Genomic DNA, 26,194 nt, shown 5'->3' with positions numbered 1-26,194 from the left:
TTGGGCAGTCCTTGAGCTTGAAGCAGGCACTAAATCCGCGATGTGGGTTCGAGTCAAAGCCAAGTGGAGACCCTCCGATCATTTCGTTCCATTGCAGTTTCAACCTTTGACAGCTTGCATCGCGATACCCTGGTCACTTTATGCGCACTATCATCATTGCGAGCGCTAACCATTGGCAGCCTCACCTTCGACTGCTCATAGACTACAATTTTGTTTGTGACCGCCTAATAACATTGTCAGTAACTGTTTTGGACACTCCATTCGAGAAGGACTTTATGAGGGGTATACAATTATGATGCAGATCGAATTACAAGGACGACTGACGCCTGAAATAGTAGAAGTAACTGTATAGACAACCGTTCATTGCCTTACCCCCATATAACCCCACAGAAAAGCTGCCTTACCCCCGGTAAACGTATAGACCACCCATAAATAGTGGTCAATCGGACATGAACTATACTTCTTCTCCTGATGAAGAAATAAAATACACTTCGTGTAGCGAAAGCATACAAAATGCTGCGAAAGGATTGCATGTGTTCTACTACACTTATAGAAGAGTTAGCGGGAAAGAATGAAGGAAAGCTAGAGAGAAGCTGTGCACAATCAAACACAGCAGCTTTCCTTTCAAGCAGACACCCAAGGATGCATACTCTACAATATCTCGCTCTTATTCGCAAATGAAATGATAATAGCACACCTTGATGCTCACGTCTCTGAACGTTTGACGACTTGATGCTTTGCTATTGCATGGAATTCTAGACACAATAGTAACTAGGGGCATACTCTCATCATAGTTTACTGCGCAGGATCAGCGAGGAATTATGAATAGCTGACGCCCAGGAATAGCGGGTACTGCAAAGCAGGTGACGACCGCGTCGTTGCACAGATCAGGCAGGATTGAAAGTGGTTCGGTCGATGCCCAACATGGAGATGCTCTGACGTTTCGTAATGATTACTTGTTTCCAGGAACTCTCATACTGGAGGGGGATCTGGATGATCCTGCTGAAGCTGCTATCTGTGCGATTTGTGGGAGGGGTTGAACAAAAGCATTGTGACGTTTCATCCAAACGGTGATGCCCGTTTTTGTCCAGGCATGGAAGGTTTACATACTTTTACTACAATTGGCGGTGGAACGGGCCCAGGCAAAGAAGACAAGAGACGTGGAGACCGACTGGGCCAGACTTTGGTTCGGGAGGAAATGAATTATAATTAGAAACTCCATGGTCCGAAGGTCGGGGAGGTATGACAATGATGGCACTGAGGTTCACTTGGACTCTTGGAGACCTTCCATGTATCGGCTGATTTGTATCTACAGTGTACGGTATTTGTCTAGATTATATCTAGTCTTTGTAGTGAAGAAAATTGTCAGACAGAGTGGGCCTGACATTTGACAACCCCTGGAACATCTCGGATTTGTTAAGCTTTCTGGAATCCAACCAACTTTACCTTGACATGTAAAAAGGCTATTTGAAATCCTCAGCTGGTAGTATAGTAGTCTGTAGATACTCTCCAGTGATGTATACAGTATAACTACTACATCAAAGCGCAGACCTTCATTCTCCCGCGGCGGGTGCACGTCATTTGCAACCCCCCCTGGTTGACGCTGGTTCCCTTCGGTCGCTTCCCTGCAGATCTCCGTCTCGCGCGTCTTTGGCTCGTCTCCTTTCTTCAGGACATCTTGAACTCCTATATACTTATAATAATGCTGTCCCTCGTACTATCATGAACACTTACTAGCATCATCGCATTGCTTCGCCGGGTCGGATCAGGTCAAGACGCCTAGCTCCCTAAGTAGCTTGCTTGCAAGAACTTCTTTCAAGTCCGATCCCTCCGAAAGCGCTGCTGGCTGGTGCCCCCGGGTGTTCAAGCAAGCAGGCAACTCCTTCTCCCAGTGGCTTCCTAATCTCCGGTCGCGTGTGCTGGGTGAATCTTGTAGCGCGCCGGCACCAAATGCAAAGAACGGATAAGAAAAGCTAGAAGGGACAGAAGGTGCCAAAATAGATAGAACAGACACACAGCGCCGACCACAGCCGAGGCCGTCAGGTGGTCCCGGCCCCAAAAGTTCAGGATCATCCATCGTTCATCATCTCGTCCGCAAAAGCAGCGCCAGAGCAGAGCAGAAGCAGAGCAAAAGCAGCCAAAAAGCACACCTCCATCCATCCATCCATTGTTTCCCTCGCACACCCAACATCACCCGAACTTACTTTTTTTTTTCCTTTGCCCCATCCATTTTCAGTTCAGTTTCCCCATTCTTTTCCATCCTTCCAACCTCTACCCTCCCCTCCTCTTCCTCCTCTTGAGTTCTCCCCCAAGGCGTCATCTTTGGTGGTACTTTACTTCTTACCTCTTCGCGAGTCTTTTACATCATTCTTCCCCTTCCCTCCGACCAAACTTCCGATCTTCCAAACTTTCAGAGAACACCCAACCTCTTCCCCCTCCCCTCTCTCTCCTCCACTCTTCCCTCCTCCTTCTTCCCTTCTTCTATTCCTTTTTTAATTTTAACCCTTTCCCTTTGTTCCCCACTTTCCTTCCCTTTCCGCCCCGAAACCAAACCAACCTAACCACAACCAACAAACCCCCCTCCCTCGTCCAATCTGGACCAGACCGCGGTCCGTCTTATCATTCCGCCTTCTCGGGGCTCTCCTCGCGCCGGTGCACTCGTTCCTGAGTTGTCCCGGAGTGACGAGACGCCACCTCGCCATTCTGCCGGACCATGGCGTTGGAGGTGCAACCGCCCAGCGATCGCAAGCGGGTGAAAGTTTACGAACTCAAAGATAATGACTGGTTTGATCGCGGGACGGGTTTTTGTACAGGACAGATCCTTGATGTGAGTCCCGGTCGCCGCCATGTGTCTGGCCGCAGCGCGATCCCCGTCGCCGCTCCTCGGGCGCAAACACTGCGGCTCTCAGGCGCGCGTCCTCAATTCAGCTTGCTTTCGCTAACAATCCCTTCTTTGTTTCCCAGGATGAGCCGCGGATATTCGTCGAGTCGGAGGATGAGCCTAATCGTGTGCTCCTGGAGACAAAAATCTCCAAGGATGACGGCTATCAGAAACAACAAGGTCCGCTTGCCCCTTACGCCTTCTGCTACATCGCACGCATCGAGGGAGATCGCAGAATGCGAGCTGACATTTCCGCGACGTGAAATAGAAACGTTGATAGTATGGACCGAACCAAATGGGACGGACATGGCGCTGAGTTTCCAGGAAGCGGAAGGGTGCGCTGTGATCTGGTAAGACTTGCCCATGCCACCACCATGGAGCCTTGCGGCAATCGACTCCAATCCATCGCTGACGGCATTATAGGAATTTTGTTACTAGCGTACAGCAACATCTTTTGAACTTGGCACCAGGAGGTTCGTCCTATTCTGTTTCTAACTGATATTGCTTTGCTGGTTGCCATTGCTGACCATTCTCACGTCTGGTGCTCCAGAAGATGCTCTGTCGGACGATATCGAAAGCTACCAGTCAATCATGCTGCCTCCACCCGAGCTCGGAAACCTACCCGAAATCGATCATGTTATGAGGGCCGCTAGCATTACCCAGGCCGGGCGTGATGCGCTATCGAAATTCGTCATCCGAGAAGAGTACATCCCCAAGCTCATCCCGTTAGTTACAATGGCCGAGGATCTCGAAAGTCTCTCCGATTTACATCGCCTGTGCAATATCATGAAGTCGCTCATCCTTCTCAATGACAACACCATAATCGAGACAGTTGTTACGGATCCTATTATCCTTGGCGTGGTGGGAGCATTGGAATGTGCGTATACTGAATTCCTCTGGACTGACGGTGTTGCTGACGGATTCAAGATGACCCCGAGTTTCCAACGCACAAAGCGAACCACCGACAATATCTCGCAGATAAGTCGCGCTACAAGGAAGTTGTACCTATTAAGGATGCGTTAATTCGCCGCAAAATCAGCTACACTTGGCGCTTGCAATATCTCAAGGATGTGGTCTTAGCTCGAATTTTAGATGATCCGACCTTCTCGGTTCTCAATTCCTTGATCTTCTTCAATCAGGTCGAGATCGTCAACCACATCCAGGCGAATGGTCCCTTTTTGAAGGAATTGTTTTCAGTCTTCGATCCAAGAAGCGCGGACACTAAGCGTAAGGAGGACGCTGTCCAGTTTCTCCACCAATGCGCTGTCATCGCAAAGAATCTGCAGGCGCCGGCGCGTGCTAATCTTTTTGCGAATTTCATCAACCATGGCCTGTTTGCCGTCATTGCCTTCGCCATCAAACACCCCAAACCGGCTCTGCGTACAACTGGAATCGATATCCTGGTGGCGCTTCTTGACCACGACCCCGTGATGATGCGTGGGTATATGCTAAAAGCTGTCAACGAGAAGAAGACACCTTTGACCGACACGCTGATTGATTTGCTGCATACCGAGTCCGACCTGGGGGTCAAGAACCAACTCGCCGATGCCGTCAAAGTTTTACTGGATCCCCAAATTCCCCTGCAAGATACCTTGGGCCGGGCTGGGCCCGACAATTTCAACAAACCGCGTCCGAATATCCTCTCCGATGCATTTGTTCAGAACCATTTCGATGAGTCCGCGAGAAGGCTATTCTGGCCGCTGAAACGACTCGAACATGATGACCACCGTATGTCTTACAGGGAATTCGCCTAGGGATTTGACGATAACTAACTGCCTTGTAACTTAGTTCGGAACTTAAGCTTCCAAGAGGTGTCGCTGTATTCCCATCTCGTCGATATCTTAACGTTCTTTGTCCGCCAACACCTATACCGGAGTCGGAATGTCATTCAAAACGAATCCCTTGCCCCTCGAATCGCTCAGTTACTCACGGTGCCCCACAAGCACCTTAAGCTGAGTAAGTTTTCCCTCCGGACCAGATCGTCATTATGGGAATGTTCTAATAAAGAAATCGTTCTCAGCTGCGTTGAGATTTTTCCGTGCTTTGACTAGTCTTCAAGACACTTTCTACCAGGCTCTGATGACCCATAACAACATCTTTGGGCTCATCCTCGACATTGTTTATGAGACTATGCCCCGTGATAATCTCCTAAATTCGGCCTGTCTCGAACTATTCGAAGCGATCCGATGCGAGAATATGAAACCGTTTGTTCTACACGTAGTGGAGAAGTATGGCGAAAAAATCCGAAACATCACCTACGTGGACACATTCCAGAGCTTGATCCTACGCTACGAGCAAATGCAGGGCTACGGCGCCGAGCCGGACTCGTCCCTAATGTCGCATGAGGAGACGCTGCCTTCCCAAAGGATGCCTGCCGGCGGCCAGCGTTGGCAAGGTGTCGGGGAGATGGATGCTGCCGAGGAGGAGTATTTCAACACCTCCGATGATGAAGAGGTAGGGCGCTTGTTCCAGCATGGTCCCCTTTCGAAATTGGCTAACCATGGCTATCAGTGGCAGCAGGAGAGTAGGCAGACCACATCAGATGCTGCCCGAATGCAGAATGGCGCTGCGTCGCCCATCGTCAAGCCGCTTGTCGACTACCCGGATGACGACGATGAAGACGATGCGATGGACACAAAGCCAGAACCCAGCGATGGGCAAGCGCCACAGAACCAGGAACAACCGCAGCAAGATGACTCAGGTCACGATGCTGCTGCCGGCTCACCCGCAGACTCACCGTCCACTCCGGTCTCAACGCCTCAAACGCCACCCGAACGGTTGTCGGAAAAGCGTCGGCGCGAGGAGGAAGACGATGACGAGCTGATGAAGCTCACAGCTGGACCTAAACGAAGAAGTTCAACTAGCGCCGGTCCTGGCACTGCCGGAATGGTGCGGAGAAAGCGAAGCGTGTCCATTGGCTCGCTTTCCGCCAACGACAAGGGGGCAGCGCTGGGGAACCTCAATAGCAGTGCACCACCTAAGAGAATTGCAATCAACCTTAGCTCGGCTACGATCAAGGCGTCTGACCCAGGCTCGACCGACTCTGGAGCTGATCATGCGAACAACGAGAAAGAAAACCGAGATGACAACCACAGCGGTGATGGTGGCTAATTGGTACCCACCACGTCTTTGATTGATGCCTTGATGGCTCTTGTGTCGAACAAACCGTCTTCTTACATTTGCTGCCAGCATCGTTCGCGTTTCGTCAGAGTAACAGGATCTTTCCCTGCTTGTTTTTTACGACAGCCTCCTAGATACCAGATGAAGTGATGTTGTTTTATTTTTCTATTTTATACTTTTTTCCTGCCCTTGTGAGCCGGACGTATTTTGATGTACGATCGGTATCATTGTGCTGTTCCTTTTGCATCCTTGCTCTCTCATCTTTCCTTTTAGATATCATGTATTACGGACTCAGCTCTGCGGCGAGATCTTCTTTTTGTTCCGCTTATACCTTTGCCCAGTTATCTCGTGGGCACGATGTACATCTACTCGCATTATCTGCCACTTCTTTCCTCCTTTCTTGTACTGCTCGCTTGTCCCGGAGTTTCCGGTGCTGTTGCGGTTCTTCTTACGCATATGATGGGGGCGCTTTCACCGTACCATCAAAGGGCCACCAGGGAATTCGTTTTACATGGACACTGTTATTTCGCGCGTGCTAGTGATCAGTTGAGCTTGGCATTCGGGATGATTTATGATCTTGAGATGGTGCGAGCACACTGTTCGTTGTCTCCATCGGTTAGTCACACTGGTGGTTAGGAGCGGAGTCCAGCTGGAGGACACTTGAATTGCGTCCTCGAGGAAGGGCCAACTTGCACATACCTGTGTTGCCGCAGTCTAATCTGACCCGACTTCTTCGATGCACAACAAATCGCCCTGACCAGTCCCAGCAGCTGTACTATGTAGATAGCCGAGCACCTGTAGGCTAACGCTACTGTCCGTGCGTCATGGATAGAACAAACGATCGGCATGCGGGTCCCGAATCCACCGGGTGCTTTATCCCGGGAAACTCTCTTTTCTTTCACCCTGGATCGGCCAACTCAATATCTACCATTCCGTACGTACATCTATCCTCCCCTAATCGTAAGTAGGCTACGCTCTGCCATCGTGCATGCAGGCCATGGCCCCTTCACTGCAACCCCATGTCACCTCGGACAGCTTCTTCCACACAACCTCGCCGCCACGACCAGTATCCTCCAATTCACCCGCAACTCCAGTCATAGTCTATTTTATATCCGGAAACCCAGGTCTCATCTCTTACTATTACCCCTTCTTCACCTACCTCTCCGCCAAACTCCAATCCCTCAGCAGCAAACAGAAGAAAGATCATCAATTTCACATCTACGGCCACAGCCTAGCTGGCTTCGAAGTACACTCTCCCCTTCCCACGCATTACCACAATGTGGAAGATCAGATCCGGTTCATCCAGCGCAAGCTCGACTCCTTCGTGCAAGCCACTACGCAACCATCTCCGACTACTAATGTTCGGCCCCGTGTCATCCTCATGGGCCATTCTGTGGGCACTTATATCGCCATGGAAGTGATCCGGCGACATCGCGAACGCTCAACGTCTGACCACTCCAATACTGGTGGCTTCGACATCATCGGTGGAGTGATGCTCTTCCCGACTGTAATGGATATTGCCAGTTCCCCCTCGGGAAAGAAGTTGACTGTACGTCTTCCCCCCGTTTCGCAAGGCGACAACTTTCCCTTGAATAATGGATTGATGCTCAAAAACAAAAACATAGACCCTATTATCAATCATCCCCCCCCTCGCATTAGTAGTCTCCGTCTTCGCCCGTATCCTCACCACCCTCCTACCTGACTTCGCCCTCCGTACATTAATCAAACTGTTCATGGCCGATCCGCCATCGCAGGCTATTGATACCACCTGCGCCTTCCTGAAGAGTAAGAGGGGCGTCAGACAGGCCTTGTTAGTTCTCCTTACCCCCTGCTACCCTTTCCCCTCCCAAAAAAGGCAATCAACAGAAGATCATATATGTTAACGCTTAGGTGAAAAGGCACATGGCTGCTGATGAAATGCGCATCATTACAACCGATAAGTGGAGCGATGATGTTTGGGGAATAGCTTCCTCTTCCTCTTCTTCCTCCAGAAATAGGGATGGTGAGGGGAATGACTTGTCGACTACTGCAGCTTCTCTTCCAGCCCGGATGTTCTTCTATTTTGGACGGAATGATCATTGGGTTGCGGAGAAGACGAGGGAGGAGATTATCGAGGCCAAGAGTATGGCCAGGGGAAAGGGAGGGAAGACTCCGACCATGGTGGTCTGTGAGGATGGGCTACCGCATGCATTCTGTTTGCGTGAGTATTCTCCCCGATTACTTATTTCTTCTTCCTTTTCTCTACTTGCGGTTCGGCTTGGGGGTCGGTTGGGAGCTAATCTGGACAAATGCATATAGGTCATAGCGAAGTCACGGCGAGTAAGGCCGCTGGGATGGTCATGGATATCATCGCCGATTGAAGGTAGCTTGGTCTATATGTTGGTACTGGGGAAATAGTGTAGATCATTTAGAGGGTTTGTGGAACTTAGAACTAGTAATCTACGGATACATATTTTGTTAACATACTGCCAAGCGAAGGATTATGATTATGGGTATCTAACGTGTCTAACATCTGGATGGCGTAAAAAAGACAACGGCAAGTGGCGTCGCGCTATTGACCCCCCTGATACGCTAGTCCAGCCCTCCGGAACAAATCCCCAAGAACATCCTGCTGCGGAGGATTCGGATTTGCTCCTACGCCAGGCATTGCCACAGCCGGCGGTGGCTGCTGCCAGTCGCTGGGCCCAAACTGATGCGCCCGGACACTCCACTCATCATCCTGCGTCCGCTGTTGTCCAAAGAGATCCTTAAGCGAGATCTGCCGACCCATCGGTACACTTGACTGCACCTCTTCCAGCGGAGGCGCGGTCGCCGACGCCACAGCAGCGGCGACATGCAGACCGTTTTGCTGCGCTGCTTCCAATCGTTCGCGCGCAAGCTTCATACTCTGTCCGGCGTGGGTTGCGCATTCACGAATCATTTGGGCGTTGATGGTGCGCGTCTCCGCGGTTGAGTTAGGCGGAGGCTCCGAGTAGATCCAGAGACCGTAGATGCGGACATTGGTGCCGTCGTTCGCACCCGGCTTGGTGGATCCGTTAGCACCATTGATACCATTGCTGTTGTTGGCTCCTTCCGCCTCTGGGGTGTAGTCTGATTTCAGGATGATGTATTCTTCGGTGATTTCGACGTTCTCGCCGTCAGTGAGGAAGAGATCGAAGTTATTCAGACCTCGTCGGTTGAGGACAAAGACACTGTATCGTTCCTCGCCTAGGGCGCCTTGAGTGAGTTGGCAGACAAACAAGGAGCCTTCAATGCCGTTCTTTTCCCATTGTCGTGAGCTTGGGCTAAAGATGTAGACGACGGCGTATTGGGCGAGTGAGAGAATGTTGGTGATGGAGGGGTTATGGCGGCGCAGGACAGAGAGGTTGAGCTCCTCGTTGGAGCGGAGCGGTGGAGGCATGGAAGGTTCTTGGTGATCCTGAAGTTGCTGGGTATCAGAAAGGTAATTGTGAAAGTCGGAGTCGTAGTCGGAGGGTTGGGGGACGCCTTGGCTGGGATGACGACGGTGGGTGTGGTTGTTATTGTTGTTATTGTTGTTCTGTCGGCGGGGCTTGCGGCCTGTCATCATGCAGGATATCTAAACTCTGAGAGAGAAAGAGGGTAAAGATTAGGAAAAGATAGAAAAGGGACAGTGAGGGAGAGGAAGAAGAAAAGCTGGAGCGATAGCCAAGCAGGAGGGGACAGAGGGAAGAATGCAGCAGACGTCGAAGCACAGCTGGTGCTCTCTGTTCGGGAAGCGGTCGGGACCCCCGCGTGGTCTGGACTCGCCGTGCCAAAGGACTGGACTGTCCTCATCATCACTTCCATCACCACTCCCTCTGCTACTATTCCCTCTCTTTACCATTCCAATTGACCGGTCGACTCCTATTGTACATATCCCGCGGCAGTTTTTTCCCAACCAGTCGCCCTGCGCTTAGCCTCATCAGTCCCGGCGTCATAGTATCCTCCTTCGGGGCCTTTGCGTGCATCATCACCTCCCTCCGTTACATCCGATCGGCTTCTGGGATAGCAGGATATTCAGTACCTCCAACTCGGGCCATTGCGATACCTCCGTTCCGTGTGGAAGTTAGCCAACTGCGTGAAATATACTATCCTCTACCTTCTGCACCGTTTGACTGCCTCTCCACGTGAATTCTTAACCGTCGGTTTTCCCACCCCATAAGTCTATTCGCACCCAGGGATATATTCAATATAATATAACGTCGAGATCCCTTTTCTGGGCTCGCTCGGCGTGTTACTGTCAGCGACCTCCCCACTATGGCTTCGGGCTCAGCGCAGCTCGCATCGCAGTCTTCTTCCTCGAGCGACTCCTCCAGTAGCAACGACCCTTCTCCGGATCCATCGGTCGATCCCTCGTCGCTCCCACAGGCTGTAAAGGCAAGGAAGGCTGAATATACCCATCAACAGTCGATTCGCGTGAAGGTCGGCACATGGAATGTCGCTGCCATTCCAGGTACCGAGAATGATATTGGGAAATGGTTCGTACAGCGGGAAGGCGTATGTGAGCAGATATCCGGACTCCGGGTCTCCGACTCGCAAGAGCAAGCTAGTGTGAAAAATAATGAGTCTGGAAACGGGGAAAGCCTACCTGAATTTGCGCCGGACAAGATTGGCCTTTACGTCCTGGGGTTACAGGAGATCGTGGATGTTTCGTCGCCTGCGGAGGCCTTGAGGCCGTATGTTGACCCAGCACCGTCGAATCGGTGGAAAGCAGCAGTTCAGAAAGCCCTGCCAGAGGGATATAAGCTTATTGCGGAGACTCAGTTGGTGGGCTTGCTTCAGTTAGTATATGCGGCACCTTCTCTCGCCGACCATGTGTCGTTTGTTAGCTGCGCCAGTGTGGGCACGGGCCTCTTGGGGTATATGGGCAACAAGGGTGCTGTTACAACTCGATTAATGCTTGGTGAAACGACATGTCTGGTCTTCGTGAACTGTCACCTGGCGGCTGGATCCGACAAGAATAGTCTAGAACGACGGAATTGGGATGCTTCACAAATTGTCGGTCGGACGAAGTTCGAGCCCATCGACCCAAACGTAGCACTTCGAGAAGAACTCACCGAGAGCATAGGCAAAGAGGACTTTGCATTTTGGTTTGGGGATCTCAATTATCGCCTGGAGGATATCCCAGGTGATGACGTGCGACGAGTCCTAGCCCGGCATACAGCGAATGACTACGACGATAGGCATCAATTCCAGACTGAACCTAAGGACAGCACTACACAACTGGAGGCCACGTCCGAAGCAAGCCAGAAGCAGGAGGATACAGGCAGCCCACTTCCAGCTGTTTCGGACGAGGATGTGGATCCTCACACCGATCCAGCGTCTCTGCAAACCACCATATCGTCACTACTGCCCCATGACCAGCTTCGGATGCAACAAGATAAGCGAAAAGCTTTCCATGACGGTTGGCGAGAGGGCCCGATCACTTTCCTGCCTACGTATAAGTATGACGTGGGAAGCGTTGCTAGGTTTGATTCAAGCGAGAAGAACCGAGGTCCCAGTTGGTGTGACCGGATACTGTATCGGACTCGCCAGGACAGAATGCGATACGAAAGACTGGCCAAAGAAGCTGCGGAAGCAAGAAAACGCGACGAAGAGATGAAAGCCCGGGGCTTGGACAAGGCAGTTGCGGACGATAGCGTGTTGTTTGATTATGATCCCGATGTCGACGGAGCGGACAGTGTGGAGGAATACGATCCAGATAAGGATTCCAACGGTGACGGCTCGTTAGATGTGGACGACGATGCGGATAACTCACTGCAGCTTGAGTACTATGTATCGCATCAAGGCATCCTCTCCTCGGATCATAAACCCTTGGCCGCAGCATTTACGTTGACGTACGACTCGGTGGATCCGCAGTTGAAAGCCAAGGTACACCAGGAGGTGGTTCGGGAGCTGGATAAGGTGGAAAACGAGTCTCGGCCTGGGCTCACCGTTGTGGTGGACCACCACGGCAGTCAACCTACAAGTGAAGACCCCAATGCCGTGAACTTTGGTGACATACCTTTCGATGTGCCTGTCACCCGGTCACTGACGGTCGCCAACACCAGCGGCGTGCCTGCGACGTTTACCCTAGAAAAGCCGGAGCAAGATGTCTCTAATCGCACACCATCCTGGCTGGATTACCGTATTGACCAACCACATCTGTCTGACTCAGACTCCGGCTCAAAGCAGAAGCTGCCGTCGCACGAGTGTACCCTGCATCCCGGGGAGATTGCCAACATTGAGGTCACAGCATGCGTCCGAGATATTGAACTGGCTCGTTTAGTAAATGACGGAAAATTGAGTCTAGAGGAAATCCTCGTCCTTCGAGTGGCGCACGGCCGAGATCACTTCATCTCCGTTCATGGCAAATGGCTGCCCACCTGTTTCGGCCGCTCATTAGAGGAGCTAACTGTCATGCCTGAAACGGGCGCACGCAGCCTAGTTCCAGCCAAGGCACCCCGAGACCAAAACAATACCCCGGGCATGCCTTTGTCGGCTCCTCGGGAGCTTTTTCGATTGACGGAGGCCATATCCGAGATATCAGAACGTGCCATTGCCGAGTGGAGCATGACAAGAAGTGAGGCGGAAGAAGATACACCACCATGGATGAGAGAGCCCGCTGGATTCGGATGGCCCTTTGAGCCTGAGGCCTGGACTCTGCGCGATCAAGTTGAACGTTCCCATCTCTTATCCTGTGCTCGCGAAGCGCTCGACACCAACAAGGATTTCAACTCTGTTTTCGCCCCAGAGGTAACTTCACTCCAGCGTCTCGAAATCCTCAGCGAAACGCTTCTCGCATTCCTCGGATCCCTGAAGGACGGTATCGTCACTGCCGCCGTCTGGCAAAACCTCGATCAACAAATTCTCACTCGCGAAAAAACCAAACAACCCCCACTATCTTGGGAAGACTCCCAGGCCTGGGTGCTCGAAAGCCTCGCCTTTTCCCCCGTCCACAGCGTCTCCTTCACCTTCGTCACGTTCATGTTAGCCCGCATTGCGAACGAAGTTGCCCCTGCATCCTCCATTCCCAACAACACCAACGCCAACAACCGCGGCCCCTCACCAAACGTCTTATCCTCATCGTCTGGCAACGAATCACAGCCAAATACAGCCACCCAGAACCCACCGGAAGATGCATCCCAGCCTGGCCCTGCCCCTGCCGCCTTTATCCGCCGCAAAACACGTACCTTCACTTCCTCGATTTCAAGCATAACAACCGAACAACCCTCGCTTAATCCTAGTCCTAGTCCAATGGCCATTCGTCGTCAGGCCGTGGAAACTGCTCTTGCATCCATCTTCTCAACAGTTCTCATATCATCAGACATTGCTGCACCGTCAAAGGAGAAAGATCGGCGTGCGTTAGAGGAAAGGAAACGGAGTATCATTAACCCTTTTTAAAGACTATTGGAGTTGATAATAAGGGACCCTCAGGGGGTGTTTCCTAGGAGAGGAGAGGAAAGGATAAGCCAATCATGAATGCTTATTTGCGTGTTATTACTCGTAACTACATATGTATCTTTATAGAGTTTCCTCTTCCTATCGGACCTCTCTCTGCTTGTGGATGGGTTAGTCTGTTGTTATTTATAGTACAGTTGCGCTGACAGTTGTAATCTTACCGTCACTTCGGCGGGTGGTAATAGCTGAAGCAAAGATTCGCAGATGGTACCGAGTGGTAGTACTAGTAATGATACACATGTCCTGCCTGAAGGACTGGCTACGGGGTTTAGCATGGTGATGGCCGCAATGGAAATTTCGGCACCATCAGACGACATGATGTAGGCACTATCTGATATCGCTAGTACGTAGTATTTAGTGTCGGACCAAGCAGACGTGGTTGAAGAATTAGGAGACAATCAACCTAGAACAGCGCTCGAATTGCCATTGACTGAATGAACAGTAGCTATATCGATTTACTACTATAACTTCATTGCAACCAACAATTCTCATCTTTGAATTGAATTCAGATGTAGTTGGGACTTATGGTTCCGAAAAGAGCAAACCCAAGGAAACAGAAAATAGCGCCAAGCAGGATCCATAGTCCGTCTTCTATAATCTAGGTATATGGTTATGACCGGTTGAACGCTGGTTGCAAAAGACTAATGGTTTTCTTTGATTTGACCAAGGGCCCGGGAATCTGTTGGTTCTTCTTTCGAGGTTGGCCGTGCCGGCCTCTTCGCCAATCGTGATTTACTGTGTGATGCTTTATCCTTTGTGGTTTGAGGTACTGAAGAAGATTTTGAGAACAGCATACTCCTGATATAACGCAAACAGCTTTTCGACATGTGCAATGGCAGACAGACAACGGACATGAATGCCTGCACTGGCAGTGAAAAGGCAGCGTAAATCCCACTGAATACCATGAGAAAAACCCCTTGTGGCCGTTGCATGCTTGTTCGATGGGCTGTTGTTGCTAAGGAGAAGGCATCGTGCATCTGGGTTTCCAGGGCTTGGAGACGAGAATCCGTTTGGTAGGCAGAAACGGCGGTCCGTTTCTCGTACCTTCGTACGGCCCGATTCAGAGCATCAATGTCTGCCTGGAAGGTCTTTCGTACTTCTGCAGCCGTTTGCGTGATTGCCGATTGAATTGTCTCCAGATCTTGTGCATGTGACTGGGCCTGATCCAGGGTACTGGCTGACAGACGTGCTGCAGCAGTCTCCGCGACGTGGGCTTCGAGCTCCTCGAGCCGCTTCGCAATATCATGCACATCTATTCTGTCTGATTCATCTTCTGACGACAATGTGACAACTCGCTGGAGATGGAGCGTTCGCGCCTGCACCATTCTTAGGAGATGGGAGAACGGCCGGATCTCCGACGCCAGCAGGAATATAGTCAGGTTGTAATTGGACACGAGTCCTTCCGAAGGGCGCGACAACTTGGATCTGATGGTGTGTAGAATCCATGTCCCAATTACTGGGAATACGAAGCAAGACACAAGAGCTATGATTTCGTGAATCTGTAGTTCCCTACTGGCTGCTGCTGCTGCCGCCGCCGCAGCATTGTCATGTAGTTTCTGGTCATCACTCTCAATTGCATCTCCTTCGTGTCCCTGTGAGGATGGATGACCGTCGGCTTCTGATTGGAATGGCGGATCCGTGGCGCCAAAGAACCTATCTGTATGGCGGATAGCTTGTGCGGAGCGATACCAATCCCTAGATTGAATATGGCTTAGTAGGTAACATATGGGGAAAGGGAGCGCGTGCCCTTACCACGGCAATCGAACGGACCAATTCAAAAAGACGGCTGCGAGAATAAGAAGGGTGACGTCGGTGACCACAGCACTTCCGTTCTGGAAAAATATTCCGGCAACCGCAGGCAACAAAGCGAGGCCCAAGGGTGCTGAATGCCAATGTGATTCTTCATTTGTCAGGTTCACGTCACTTCTCTTGGCCGCACGTGGGAAAAGTAAGTCGTCCGTGGATGACCGAATCGAGTTCCGGGCCTCAGATACTGTGTCGGACAAGGTAGAATTGCGACGTTGGTTTCGCGGGTTGGCTGTACCCTCTGCAAAGGTTGCAGATCGGCCTGCACCGCGGTGACGGAGCGTCATGGACTCGCGGGGATGGACGCGGGGGCTGTGGTCGTCGAGGGGAGCTAGGGAGGGATGAGCAAGCTCTGGCATGACACAACAAGCGCCTGACGTGATCCAGCCCTTTCACGAGTCGCTCATGCTCATGAAGGCTCCGGACAGTGGAAGGTGAAATGAGGGGAGATAGTTGAAAGAGGAAGAATAAGAGAGGAAGAGAGAGGGGTGAGAGAATGAAAGAGTAAGTGAGCGTGTGTGAGAGAACCACGGGTGATTTACCCTGTGCGATGCGCAGATCTCCCTTGCTCAGCTACTACACTCACAGCAACGCAAGCCGGGTCCGCGGGGGCGATCCGCAGCCGGAACCCCAATGACGATCCCTCGGGCGCTATATTTCCCTGCTTAATGGCCAGGCCGTGCGGAGAAAGTAACCGGAGCCGTGACGAGTGACGACAAGGGACCCACGCCTGACAATGTGGTCGCCGGTTGCCGACCAAGCCTGCTGCAGGTGCCTGTTGCTGCCCCTTTGCAAATGAACACCCCCGTACCGAGAGCACGTGGATCGAATTGAACCTTAGGATGATCTTTTTGTTCAAAGGACCGGAGGCTAGGCTGGCAGATTAAACATTTCTGCACAGGCCCTGGGAGGCTAGCTGAGGGCAATGTCGGTCCCTTTCCTCCAGGCTCATGCCAGTAGAGTCTTGCGCGCTGGTAACACCCGTTTAAAATCCCAATTCTTGGCAGATGTGTTCTGGGGCCGATGAGAGCCTAGTCTTTATGTTCATATGGGTCTCATCGAATCGCTCTCCTAACCGTCATGATTGAAGTGTCAGACATACAACGCCTTTCATGATGAGCCTTGAACGCCGTCAGAAGCACCTACTTCTTCTTATATCTTCCAGCAAAGGTCATAATAAACGAGAGAGGGAGAAGAGCAGACAGTGGCGCTACCACTCTTGCTGGCTCCCGCAAATGATTCCCCGTGTTGGTCAGACAGGAGGAAGTGTAAGTGTGCGCGTGTGTGTGGAACAAGAGGCAGCGCAGGAAGGAGGTGGCCAGGATGGCGCTGAGTCCTTTGATACCCAAAAGGGGAATGGCCGGAGGCTTCCTGTTCACTGCACCTCCACCCACCCCCGTTGCATCGCGGTTTTCTTCACTCTCGACCCTTATTCAGAGAGCTGTGTTCTGGTCTATTGGGGCCAGTCTCTGGTATACGTACATCGACAGGGTAATTCTCACTCCAAGATCCCTTGACTGGACAACTCCCCTGGTCTGTCCTGCTGGAACCCGTCGGGGTGTCTTCCAAAATGGACACGACATATCACAACACCTCGGTCCTTTCCAGGATTTGCTTATACTGTGCCGCCTCATCTCTTGCGAGGGGTGTCTCAATTAGACCCCACCAGCATGCTAAGCTTGTCTCGCATTAACTCTGTCTATTCAGAGTTTTTATTCTCAATAAGAAGGTCGCTGTTGCTCATGTGTCGGTCACTTTGTCTGGCTTGTGCTCTGCCACCTGGTATTTCAGGATGGCATTTCTCCTTTGGCATTGGATCATACCTACCAGTCGTCGTTGTTCAGACATCTCTTTCATCTTGAGATCCGGCTATCGCAACGGGAGAAGAATCAATCAACAAGGCGGATGATTCTAAATTTCATCAAGTATCAGGCTCATATGCTTTTTTGATCAACAGACGTATATTCGATACCGAAGACTCAGAATGGCCTTGCCAGAGACACCGGTCTCCTCGCAGGCGATACTCCTTCCGGTGCTTGCATTCGTCTCCGTCCTCCTCAGTATCATTCCTCTAGTCCTGCACTGGAAAAACCGAAACTTTGCTGCAAGCAGTCTAATTTTGTGGTATCTCCTACTCAACATCTTCAATATAGTCAACGCACTGATCTGGCCGACGGACGACCTTGATTTGTGGTGGGATGGCAACGGACTCTGTGATATTGAGGTTAAGATCATGATTGCCAGCTACGTTGCTATCCCTGGGACCTTGGTTTGCATTTTTCGCAACTTGGCACAGGTTTTGGATACGAGTCGCGCAAACCTCGTTCCAACTCAATCGCAACGTTGGTGGAATCACACCATGGTCCTATCATTCTGTGTAATCGCCCCGGTTATTGCGATGCTTACGCACTACGTCTATCAGGCAAACAGGTACATTTTGTATGCTATTGCTGGTTGCCTCAATAACTATGACCGGAGCTGGGTGACTCTCGTGCTAGCGTGGATCTGGCCACTAATCATCTGTTTGATTGCTGGATACTACTGCGGTTCGTCCACTGGCGTCTGGTATCTCGCTTTTCTTGTAGTGAAGGCTAACCTCTCGCTAGTCATCGTGTTACATCGCCTTACCAAGTACCGAAGCCAGTTCGGGAGCATTCTTCAATCAGCCAATAGTAACTTGACCAAGTCGCGATTCATGCGGCTGTTCCTCATCGCCTTTATTATGCTGTGGGCTATTATTCCAGTTCAAACCTATGTCGTTGCATCGAACATTATGGTCACTCAGCCATGGCATTCATACTCGTGGAGTGTCGCTCACCCACCTAACTGGAACGAGGTGATCAAAGTCCCTGTGGAGGGCCGTGTTTTCTACGACCGTTGGATCCCGGTGGCTTCGGGATATATGTTCTTTATCTTCTTCGGTAGTGGGAGAGATGCTCTCGTTATGTACCGCGCGATCTCGATTTTTCTAGGATTTGGCAACTGCTTTACATCCCTTAAGTCATCCTCAGCAAACAGTTCCTCTGCGTCAGGATCCCTGAGTAGTCGGGCAAAGCTTCTTCTATTCAACAGACGATGGACAACCACCGCAAGGTAAGGAAGCCCTTATCCCTTCCAAACGCGCTGCCCGCGCATAACGCTTAAGCTATCCTAGAACATCCTCCAACAATTCCGCCGACGCAATCCGAGCTGCTCGTGGCTACCATGACCTTGAAATGGGTGCAGTGTCTGGAGCCAAGCAATCACAGTGGATGTCGCGGTTCAGACTGCTTTGGATGCTACGAAGTCGGCCTTCCTCCGGAGAGGAAACAGCGGTTCCTCTGCGCCATATTCCTGAGCAAACAACCACGATTCGTACCAATGCCTGGGCTGGAGTGAGTCAGAGCCGTGGAAGCAGTGACCATGGAGCCGCGCCACTTTCGGAGGATCATATCCGGGTAAAGCAGGTAATCAGACAGGAGAGCGAACTTCACGTTTAACAATGGGGAGAAATCTTCCTCTCAAGCATTGATAGGTCACGCACGAGACGAGGAGCTATAGTGTCTTGTTTACGACTGACCCTCCTTGGTACTGAAGAACTTCTACTGTATGATCTCGTATCACCCTGCCTCGACAAACTGTTATTCATAGGCATGAAACTTATCCAAGAGTTTGCCTAGTTCACGTCAGCTAGTGGAACTGCTTATGTTGATCACAAATTCCAGAGTATAGCCGACGATCAATGTATTTCAAATTGGTACTACTAGACAGCTCAACGTGCTAGACGCGTAGAACGTGTAGTAAGTCTCCGATTACCTGCCTTCTGATATCATTTATTTAATCCATCTACGGCGTTTTCGCGACACAGCATTGCCCGAGCGGATCGTACGCGTCAACTACATGCATCGGTGCAGCAGATAGCAAGCTGTAGTAGGTAACAGCACCTAAGTAGTAAGGAGTAGACCAGTCAGATCATACTATTTATAGCAACACGAATGGCATACGCGCAGGTCATGCCGAGAGATAGAAGCGCATCATATGAGAAAGAGAATACTTTACACGAGGACTGTTAGACATGATACATATGGCCAAGGAGATGAACCCAAATGGAAAGAGTTTCTGATGGCAGCTCGCCGTGGTGCCCGAATTCACCGACAATTGGGAAAGTCGGCATTGGACACCTGAGGCCAGCAAGAAATATGGCGAGGAGAGGGAATGTCTGACTTCAAGACAACTACATCATCCTGCCACCCGGTATTATTGATAAGTGCCACTCTTACCGTATTATCCGATCTTAGCTTGTTCTCTCCTACTCCTGCTGCTGCTCCTCAGAGAAGGCTTCAGGGTTGTATGGACGCTTGAGGACCTCAAGAGCGCCTGCGGATTATAAGTAGGACATATTAGTACTTCCGCAATACAGTATAAGGGAGTATGTAGTTTGTTTTCACATGATTTAAGGGGCGGATGTGGACGATAACGTACGCTGGGTGATGTTCAGGGCCGTCTGCTTCTTGCCCTCTGCGTTCTCCCACTGGCGCATGGTTGCGTCTCCCTCGACAAACACAAGAGTACTGGTGACAAGAAAAGAAAGTTAGCGGATTGGATAGTGAGACCCGAAGAGGATGTGAATTAAACGCCGCATTCAGAGGAGACAAATGAAACAGCAAACACGCATGTCTGCAGTTCGAAGGAAAGATTAAAGTTAACGGGCAGGAAGACTTACCCCGTCTGCAAGTTGGTGATGAATTCGCGCTGGTTTCCCTCACTGAAGGCCGACACCTTGAAGAAGCTCGGCGGGCGCTTATCCTTCGAGTTCTGGTTAGAGGCCACGGTGTATCTGATGACTTCTTGGCCAGAAGCGGTGGCCTGCACCTCGGGTTGGCCAGCCAGACGACCCGTAATCATGATACGAGCAATGGAACGGGATGAGGAAGAGCTGAAGGAACGCGTGGACAGGGCGGCGCCGGAGGAGGCGCGGAGGGTAGGGCGCAGCGCTGAGGCAATGGCAGACATGTTGAGATAATGGGAGAAGATTTGGATTCTAGAAGAAAAGAAAGAAAAAGGGTAGCAGGATGTGCAGTGACAGGAATGCTAGCTATAGCGAGGATATGACCTGTTTTCCCGAGTAGAGTTGAGAGCTTCTCTCCCGCGGCGTCACCGATATATCACGTGATACAATATCCGCTTATACCTCATCTACTCCAATCGTGCACAAGATCCTTGATGGTAGGCCTGCTGTCCTTCCCTTTTCCTCCCCCTTGATCAATGTGCTCCTCATATCCATGCAGACAGCTTTCCCAAAATCACCAGTCTATGAGCTGCTATCTATCCAAACTTGCTTTTGGGAAGCATAGAAAGAAAAATAACTTCAGGTGATGCTTTGTGTGTTGCAGGTGCATGCATTTATCAATCATAAACTTTGAACCCTGGGAACATTAAGCGAGTCAACCGCTCAAGTACGAGGCAGTTGGCTCCAATGCAGCAGTGTAGCCTGTGAGATGTCATATTGTGAATCCATTGGGGAAGCAGCAAGGCACCAATGCTAAGGTTTGGCCGTCAAGAGTGCATGCCTTTTAAGACTTTCACTTGCCTCTGAAACTCTGCTCACCGCACCTACCGTGCATTCTTTATTGGCATGTGCTGGCAGGCATTGGATAGAAATGAACTAGCCATCAAAGTTTCCGTCGGATGGTTCTACCACAAACGGCGCACTGCTCGACACCGCTCGATCTCGACGGGAGCCCTTGTTCACACATACTTTGCTTCCCGGACGCTAAAGGTTTAATGCAGCTTATTTTAGCCATGGCCCGAATTTTCGCTCGCATATAAACTACAGTATACCTCCTAGGATCAAGGATTCCGCTTGGCCCGGACTACTTCGTCAATAGTCACGGAGAACCCCTGGGGAGTCAGGCCATGTCGGATATTAGGCTAGCAGCACGGTCCATTGGGAGCACGGCGTTGTCTTTGTCAGAAACCCCAATGAGCATTGTCCTCCGAGCCGGGAGCACGATAGGCTGAAAACTCCGCGATTGAAATTAGATGTGTCTTGACCTGCAGCCGATCACACGAACAGCCTAACTATGGGCGGCTAGTAGTGCTAGTTCTGATCGCCAAATCGCGACGATCGGTCGTCGCGTCCCTGGATCGTTGCAAACCAAGTTACTCCGTAGCCTGCGCTCTATTGAAAATCTTAATCCGGACCATAGACCGCGACAAGGCAGGGCTAGAGCCAATCTTCTCCTACTCTCAATATGTCATCGCCCTTCCGTGACCAAGTAGGCCAACGCGTTCAGCCGTCCTAATGAAGCCCCGGCCGTCGCACGCCTGCATTCGCTCCTATGCTCTTTCTCCCAGGTTCCCGAGGCTTGCCGACATCTGATGAAATCTTGGCCTGCGAAGTACAAGTGGCCATTTTCTCACTGCCTTCATATGAGAGGTTCACAGATTTGGACCGATTAAGTAGATGGATGTGTTCGAATTTGGCGCGACAAGAATTCCTGTCCAATTCACTGCTCTTTATAAAGGATGATGGCTGATGTCTAATCACATTGCATGGAGTAGATACCCCATGCTTACTCGACAACTCCAATGCCAATGAATGGCAGGGGGCGGATCCTTGCCAAATAATTCCATCTAACATGCACAACCATGCGAAGGATATTGCTTTTTTTGGAGACAGGGAGTGGATCAGCCCGCATCTTTCGTGCAGGTAGTCTACTGCTACCATCGTTATTCTCCTTGAATTGCCGATGAAGCAGACCGTGGCTATCGGACTGGAATGGTTAGGTTTCAAGACTAAAAAAGAAGGAAAAGAAAAAGAAAAGCGGTCATTTTCAGATCACCTCCGATGTGAAGCTGGGGACTTTTTATTCCTTTTGCTCCCCTACTTTGCTTCCTTTTTCCTATTCTCCTTTGCCCACCATTTCCCTCCCGTTTTGCTCTCCCTCATGGCTACGTATAGGTGGTAGAGATGAGATCACTGTGTTGTTGAGCAATCCATTTGAAATACTCACGCCACGCTTGTCACAATCCCTTTGCCTACCTCGAGACTTGATCGTGAGAAGACAGGCCTACTCTTACCATTGTCTGCAGCCTGCATGGGAGTTATGTGAAAAGTGGCCGTCGAGAACACCACATGCAGCATTCTGAATTCCACTGCTATTGTACGGAGGCACAGACATCGTTTAGTCAGGAACCAGCCTGTCGGTAACACTGATAAGCTTGTGCGATTCGTCATCGGTCTAAATTCGCCATGCGATTGTTGCTCGTGTTTGCTCTGGCCGCATTCCTTGCGCCTGGATTGTTTGTCACCGCACAAACCTCAGTTCCCGGACGCCATGAGCTTAACAACCTTCGAGAAAGAGAGGCCACTCCGAGCACGGCAACTGCCAGTGAAACCTTCAGTGACACAGCATCACCAAGCGTGACAGAATCGGCGATAACACACAGCAATTCCACGGCGTCTTCGAATGCAACCCTCCCGGCATCCACAACTACAGCATCCTTGAATACGTCTCAGGCATCGAAAGGCAAGAGAACCTGCCAAATCCATTTGTTCCTCTTTGATACTGACCTAATCGAAAGATGGCAAGAACTCAACCAGCCCCGATGCCCTTCCTATCCAGCCCACAGTTACACCTGCTCTGGGAATCGGAGGTTTCATTCTCATCGTCGCAGGCGCTGTCCTCGCAGTGATAGGCATTCGGAATCTGAGGTTAGTTCTCTATAATGCATGGGCTTCGGTTCCGTGGGCTTACGTGTAGTGTAGGGTACAAGTCTTCCTATCCACAGCTTTTCTGACTAGCCTTGGGGTGACGGTAGGTTTGCTCACCAACCTTGATAAGCCAGCTGTCTAACAATCCTCTCCTGTAGGTACTTATTGTCCATGTGATGAGCCCTCCTGTCCGAGTTGCTGTCCAGGGGGCGTATCTTGTTGCTGTATTTTTCACTGGCATTACATTCGGCGCGCTTGCGATTGTTTTTAAAGAGTTGACCGAAGGCCTTGGATGCCTACTTGGGGGCTTTTGCAGTAGCATGTGGCTGCTTTCTTTGAAACCGGGGGGTCTTCTCACCACCACTGATTCCAAGAGTGGGTTCATTGGCGCAATCTCAGTTGCCTTCTATGCCTTGTCATTCAGCCATCATACACGTCCTTACGGACTGATCGTGTCAACGGGTATTTCTGGAGGCACCGCTGTTGCGCTTGGAATCGATTGTTTTAGTCGGGCAGGGTTGAAAGAGTTTTGGCTCTACATATGGGGTAAGTCTGTCTAATATCGACCACGAATGAAGACATAGCATCTGACACCCGTTCTAGGCCTGAACGACAATATCTTCCCATTAAACACGAATACATACCCAATCACCCGTAATATTCGTGTGGAGCTTGCTGCTACAGTTATCATTGCTATCTTGGGCGTAGTCTCACAACTGAGGCTATGGAAAGTGGTTCGTGAACGTCGACGGAAGGAGAAAGAGAAGCGCGACGAAGAGCAGAAGAAGAAGGAACAAGCCGAGGCCGAACTTGGACGAAAGCTGGAAGAGGATAATATGCAAGAGCGGAAAGAGTGGGAAGCGAGATATGGTGGTGCTGAGCCAGCCGCGGGCGTTTCGGAACTCGCAGATGGCGCAAAATGCCAGGCAGACGAGATGGATGCTATGGAGAAGGGAGACGCCTATGAATTGAAAAGCATAGCCGAGACATCCGAAGGCTCCTACCGCTGTTCCGATTGCAGAGAAAGAGAGGCAAACAGCGATGCTGGGTCAGATGTGACGGGAGCGACTGAAGGCGACTTCGACCACGGACCAGCTGGAACGGCCAAAGAAATATCAGATAAGTTGAAGGAGGAAAGTGGCCCACTTCCGATCAAGGTCTTTGACGGCGCAGCTGCAGCCAAAATAAAGGACGATAAAAGTTCTGATATGACGGCCGTCATTGGTTCAGATACTGCTACGATACGCTCAAAGCGACTTTCCGGACCATCGTGCATGCCACGGACTTCTCGAAACGACGAATTGCCCATGTCTCAGTCTCAAGAGGCCCTGGTGTCCGTTGACGATGGTACTTCATCCGTGCATGGCACCGTAGACGAAGGCGGCAACCTAGACTCAGATTGCCCTACTGTTCACGATGATAGCGGTGGAGTTACGGAGAAAGTTCCAGAGTCGGACGAGAAGCGTTACATCGACGATAACGAACAGCAGCAGGCAGAATCTAAGTACCAGCCCCAAGGCAGACCGTCATCAATAGATAAGAAGTTTCGTGTGAGAAGCACTCAGAAAGAAAGCGAGGAACCGCCCACGGCAGCCACCGAAGAAAAACTTGGAAAATATGAGACCAAAGGGGGCCTCGACGCAAAATCGCATACCGCAGCTTCGGAGATGTCATTGACAATGGTCAACCGACAGAGTAATGGAAGTTCTGGACATGACTCTGACATGGTCCAAGGCGAAGAAAAACTTGAAGGACCCTCGTCAACCCAGGGTGAATGTCTAGGCGAGTCAGCTGTTGAGGAAGGAAGACAACAGGGAGATGCCACCAGAGACACAGAGACTGCAGCAACTGACTTGGAAGATCACGATCGCGATAAATCCCACTCCGGAGGTCATGAGAAGACTGACATCACCGATAGTCAAGATCAGAAACCTCATGCAGAGAATCCATTGCCGCCGTTGTCTCAGAGCGGGAATGGAAACAAGAGGGTAGCCTCCCACGACAAACGCAAATCTCCAGAGCCACAACCCAGAATTGAGCCGGAGCCGATCAAACATGAACCTCCCAAGTTGAGCGAAGATACTGTAAGGGAACTGCCTAAGCGGACATCTAAAGTGGTACAATCCTATCGAACAAATGAGTGGGCAAAACACCTGGCCGACGCTGAAGCTCCTGAGTTGGAACCTATCAAGCCGATCGAAGAAGAGCAACCAGAGCATTCTCCTGATGCGGAGGAGGCTGCAGTACCTGTCAACGTCCAAGAACTACTGCAAACACCGTTCAATGCACAGCCTCCTCCAGCAGTAGAGCCCCGTGTCCAAGATATTCCAAGCAGACGTGAGAGTCGACGTGTGTCCAGCGGTTCTCATATGGACCTGATCAAGAAGAAGACGCCCCACTCTCCTCCTCAAAGTGCACAGCCGCACTTCAGCAATGATGGATATCATATGAATCCGCTGCTCGGGAGTCCTGCGGTTCTAGAATCACCCCAGGACGAAACAGAGGCTGCTAAACCCCAGTGGAGAGGTCCCCTGCCCCTGATAGCTGTACGAGAGGACATGATGCGAAACAGGCTATCTTCATTTTCACTAAGCATGGATCCGTACTCACGAACTAGTCCCGGGCAATCGCCAGTCGAAAATTTGCAGCGATCGTTTTCATACCGAGTCCATGACGGGGCAGATGACATGCCGCTGTCCCAACGTCGCGCAATGTTATCCCAGCAAACAGTCATGAGCCCACCTCCAGCGCATACTCCCTATTCAACTTCAAGGCGGAACCATGCAAGCGGGCCTTCCCCGACCAATACACCAGCCGCGATGGCAGCATGGCGGGAATCTGTTCAAGAGGACCTTAGAGATAGGCGTAACCCTCTCGGCAAACAAAGCAGCTCCATGGTCCCTACAGATCCCCAGGACCGGAACCCGCCAGCTTATACTCAGTCGCAACAGCGACCCTCTTCAAATCATATTGGGAATGCAATTGCCGAGGGCATGCAACGAGGGGACATGAGCGACCTGCATCGCGAAGCCATGCGACGGATGCAAGCCAAGGCAAACAAAACCGTAAAAGGGGCGTGAATGCTGGTCTAAACTACATCTCAGTCACACGTTCAAGATATCCGTTCGGTTCGACAAATGCGTTACCCAAAAGCAAGGCCATGCGTCCCTGTTTCTGTATGCACATCAATGGAGGGCAATAGTATATGTACATTGAGTGATTTTGCCATTATCCTTGCCTAGAAAACTATC

At 51.0% G+C, this 26,194-nt stretch overlaps 9 protein-coding genes across 9 annotated transcripts; 5 read left to right on the top strand and 4 right to left on the bottom strand.

Moving 5' to 3' along the window:
* Window positions 1–2,605: 2,605 nt before the first annotated feature.
* On the top strand, window positions 2,606–6,175 carry BDQ94DRAFT_83632 (SMEK family protein). The gene is made up of 9 exons (XM_026776655.1): window positions 2,606–2,827; window positions 2,965–3,061; window positions 3,150–3,231; window positions 3,305–3,354; window positions 3,432–3,758; window positions 3,809–4,609; window positions 4,670–4,837; window positions 4,902–5,335; window positions 5,393–6,175. The coding sequence occupies exons 1-9, from the start codon at window positions 2,714–2,716 to the stop codon at window positions 5,990–5,992; spliced, it is 2,673 nt and encodes an 890-aa protein (XP_026622524.1). The 5' UTR covers window positions 2,606–2,713; the 3' UTR covers window positions 5,993–6,175.
* On the top strand, window positions 6,176–8,361 carry BDQ94DRAFT_182280 (bifunctional triacylglycerol lipase/ester hydrolase; the record flags this gene model as incomplete). Its single annotated transcript, XM_026774103.1, has 5 exons — window positions 6,176–6,961; window positions 6,996–7,550; window positions 7,627–7,811; window positions 7,900–8,201; window positions 8,300–8,361. The coding sequence occupies exons 1-5, from the start codon at window positions 6,848–6,850 to the stop codon at window positions 8,359–8,361; spliced, it is 1,218 nt and encodes a 405-aa protein (XP_026622523.1). The 5' UTR covers window positions 6,176–6,847.
* Window positions 8,362–8,426: 65 nt separating this feature from the next.
* On the bottom strand, window positions 8,427–9,672 carry BDQ94DRAFT_83625 (Dcp1 family protein). The gene has a single exon (XM_026776654.1). The coding sequence runs from the start codon at window positions 9,567–9,569 to the stop codon at window positions 8,553–8,555; it is 1,017 nt and encodes a 338-aa protein (XP_026622522.1). The 5' UTR covers window positions 9,570–9,672; the 3' UTR covers window positions 8,427–8,552.
* A 1,597-nt stretch (window positions 9,673–11,269) lies between these two features.
* Window positions 11,270–13,707, top strand: BDQ94DRAFT_150394 (phosphatase family protein). Its single transcript, XM_026767573.1, has one exon. The coding sequence runs from the start codon at window positions 11,372–11,374 to the stop codon at window positions 13,382–13,384; it is 2,013 nt and encodes a 670-aa protein (XP_026622521.1). The 5' UTR covers window positions 11,270–11,371; the 3' UTR covers window positions 13,385–13,707.
* BDQ94DRAFT_83616 (uncharacterized protein) lies at window positions 13,475–13,816 on the bottom strand. The gene has a single exon (XM_026776653.1). The coding sequence runs from the start codon at window positions 13,756–13,758 to the stop codon at window positions 13,564–13,566; it is 195 nt and encodes a 64-aa protein (XP_026622520.1). The 5' UTR covers window positions 13,759–13,816; the 3' UTR covers window positions 13,475–13,563.
* Window positions 13,817–13,843: 27 nt separating this feature from the next.
* Window positions 13,844–15,756, bottom strand: BDQ94DRAFT_150393 (uncharacterized protein). Its single transcript, XM_026767572.1, has 2 exons — window positions 15,194–15,756; window positions 13,844–15,136 (listed from the first exon to the last, which is right to left on the bottom strand). Exons 1-2 carry the CDS (start codon window positions 15,604–15,606, stop codon window positions 14,083–14,085), a joined length of 1,467 nt encoding a protein of 488 aa, XP_026622519.1. The 5' UTR covers window positions 15,607–15,756; the 3' UTR covers window positions 13,844–14,082.
* A 1,275-nt stretch (window positions 15,757–17,031) lies between these two features.
* Window positions 17,032–18,726, top strand: BDQ94DRAFT_182274 (pheromone receptor; the record flags this gene model as incomplete). Its single annotated transcript, XM_026774102.1, has 3 exons — window positions 17,032–17,793; window positions 17,854–18,340; window positions 18,402–18,726. The coding sequence occupies exons 1-3, from the start codon at window positions 17,232–17,234 to the stop codon at window positions 18,724–18,726; spliced, it is 1,374 nt and encodes a 457-aa protein (XP_026622518.1). The 5' UTR covers window positions 17,032–17,231.
* Window positions 18,727–19,535: 809 nt separating this feature from the next.
* On the bottom strand, window positions 19,536–20,239 carry BDQ94DRAFT_173770 (single-stranded DNA-binding protein; the record flags this gene model as incomplete). The annotated part of the gene is made up of 3 exons (XM_026772219.1): window positions 19,536–19,603; window positions 19,709–19,797; window positions 19,950–20,239. The coding sequence occupies 3 exons, from the start codon at window positions 20,237–20,239 to the stop codon at window positions 19,536–19,538; spliced, it is 447 nt and encodes a 148-aa protein (XP_026622517.1).
* Window positions 20,240–22,481: 2,242 nt separating this feature from the next.
* On the top strand, window positions 22,482–26,023 carry BDQ94DRAFT_182272 (uncharacterized protein; the record flags this gene model as incomplete). The annotated part of the gene is made up of 5 exons (XM_026774101.1): window positions 22,482–22,758; window positions 22,814–22,943; window positions 22,998–23,046; window positions 23,102–23,489; window positions 23,547–26,023. 5 exons carry the CDS (start codon window positions 22,482–22,484, stop codon window positions 26,021–26,023), a joined length of 3,321 nt encoding a protein of 1,106 aa, XP_026622516.1.
* Between the last annotated feature and the right edge of the window lie 171 nt (window positions 26,024–26,194).

Source organism: Aspergillus welwitschiae (assembly GCF_003344945.1).
Source record: "Aspergillus welwitschiae strain CBS 139.54b unplaced genomic scaffold BDQ94scaffold_36, whole genome shotgun sequence".
Taxonomy (NCBI): Eukaryota; Fungi; Ascomycota; class Eurotiomycetes; order Eurotiales; family Aspergillaceae; genus Aspergillus; species Aspergillus welwitschiae.
This window is presented reverse-complemented; position numbering and strand designations above follow the sequence as displayed.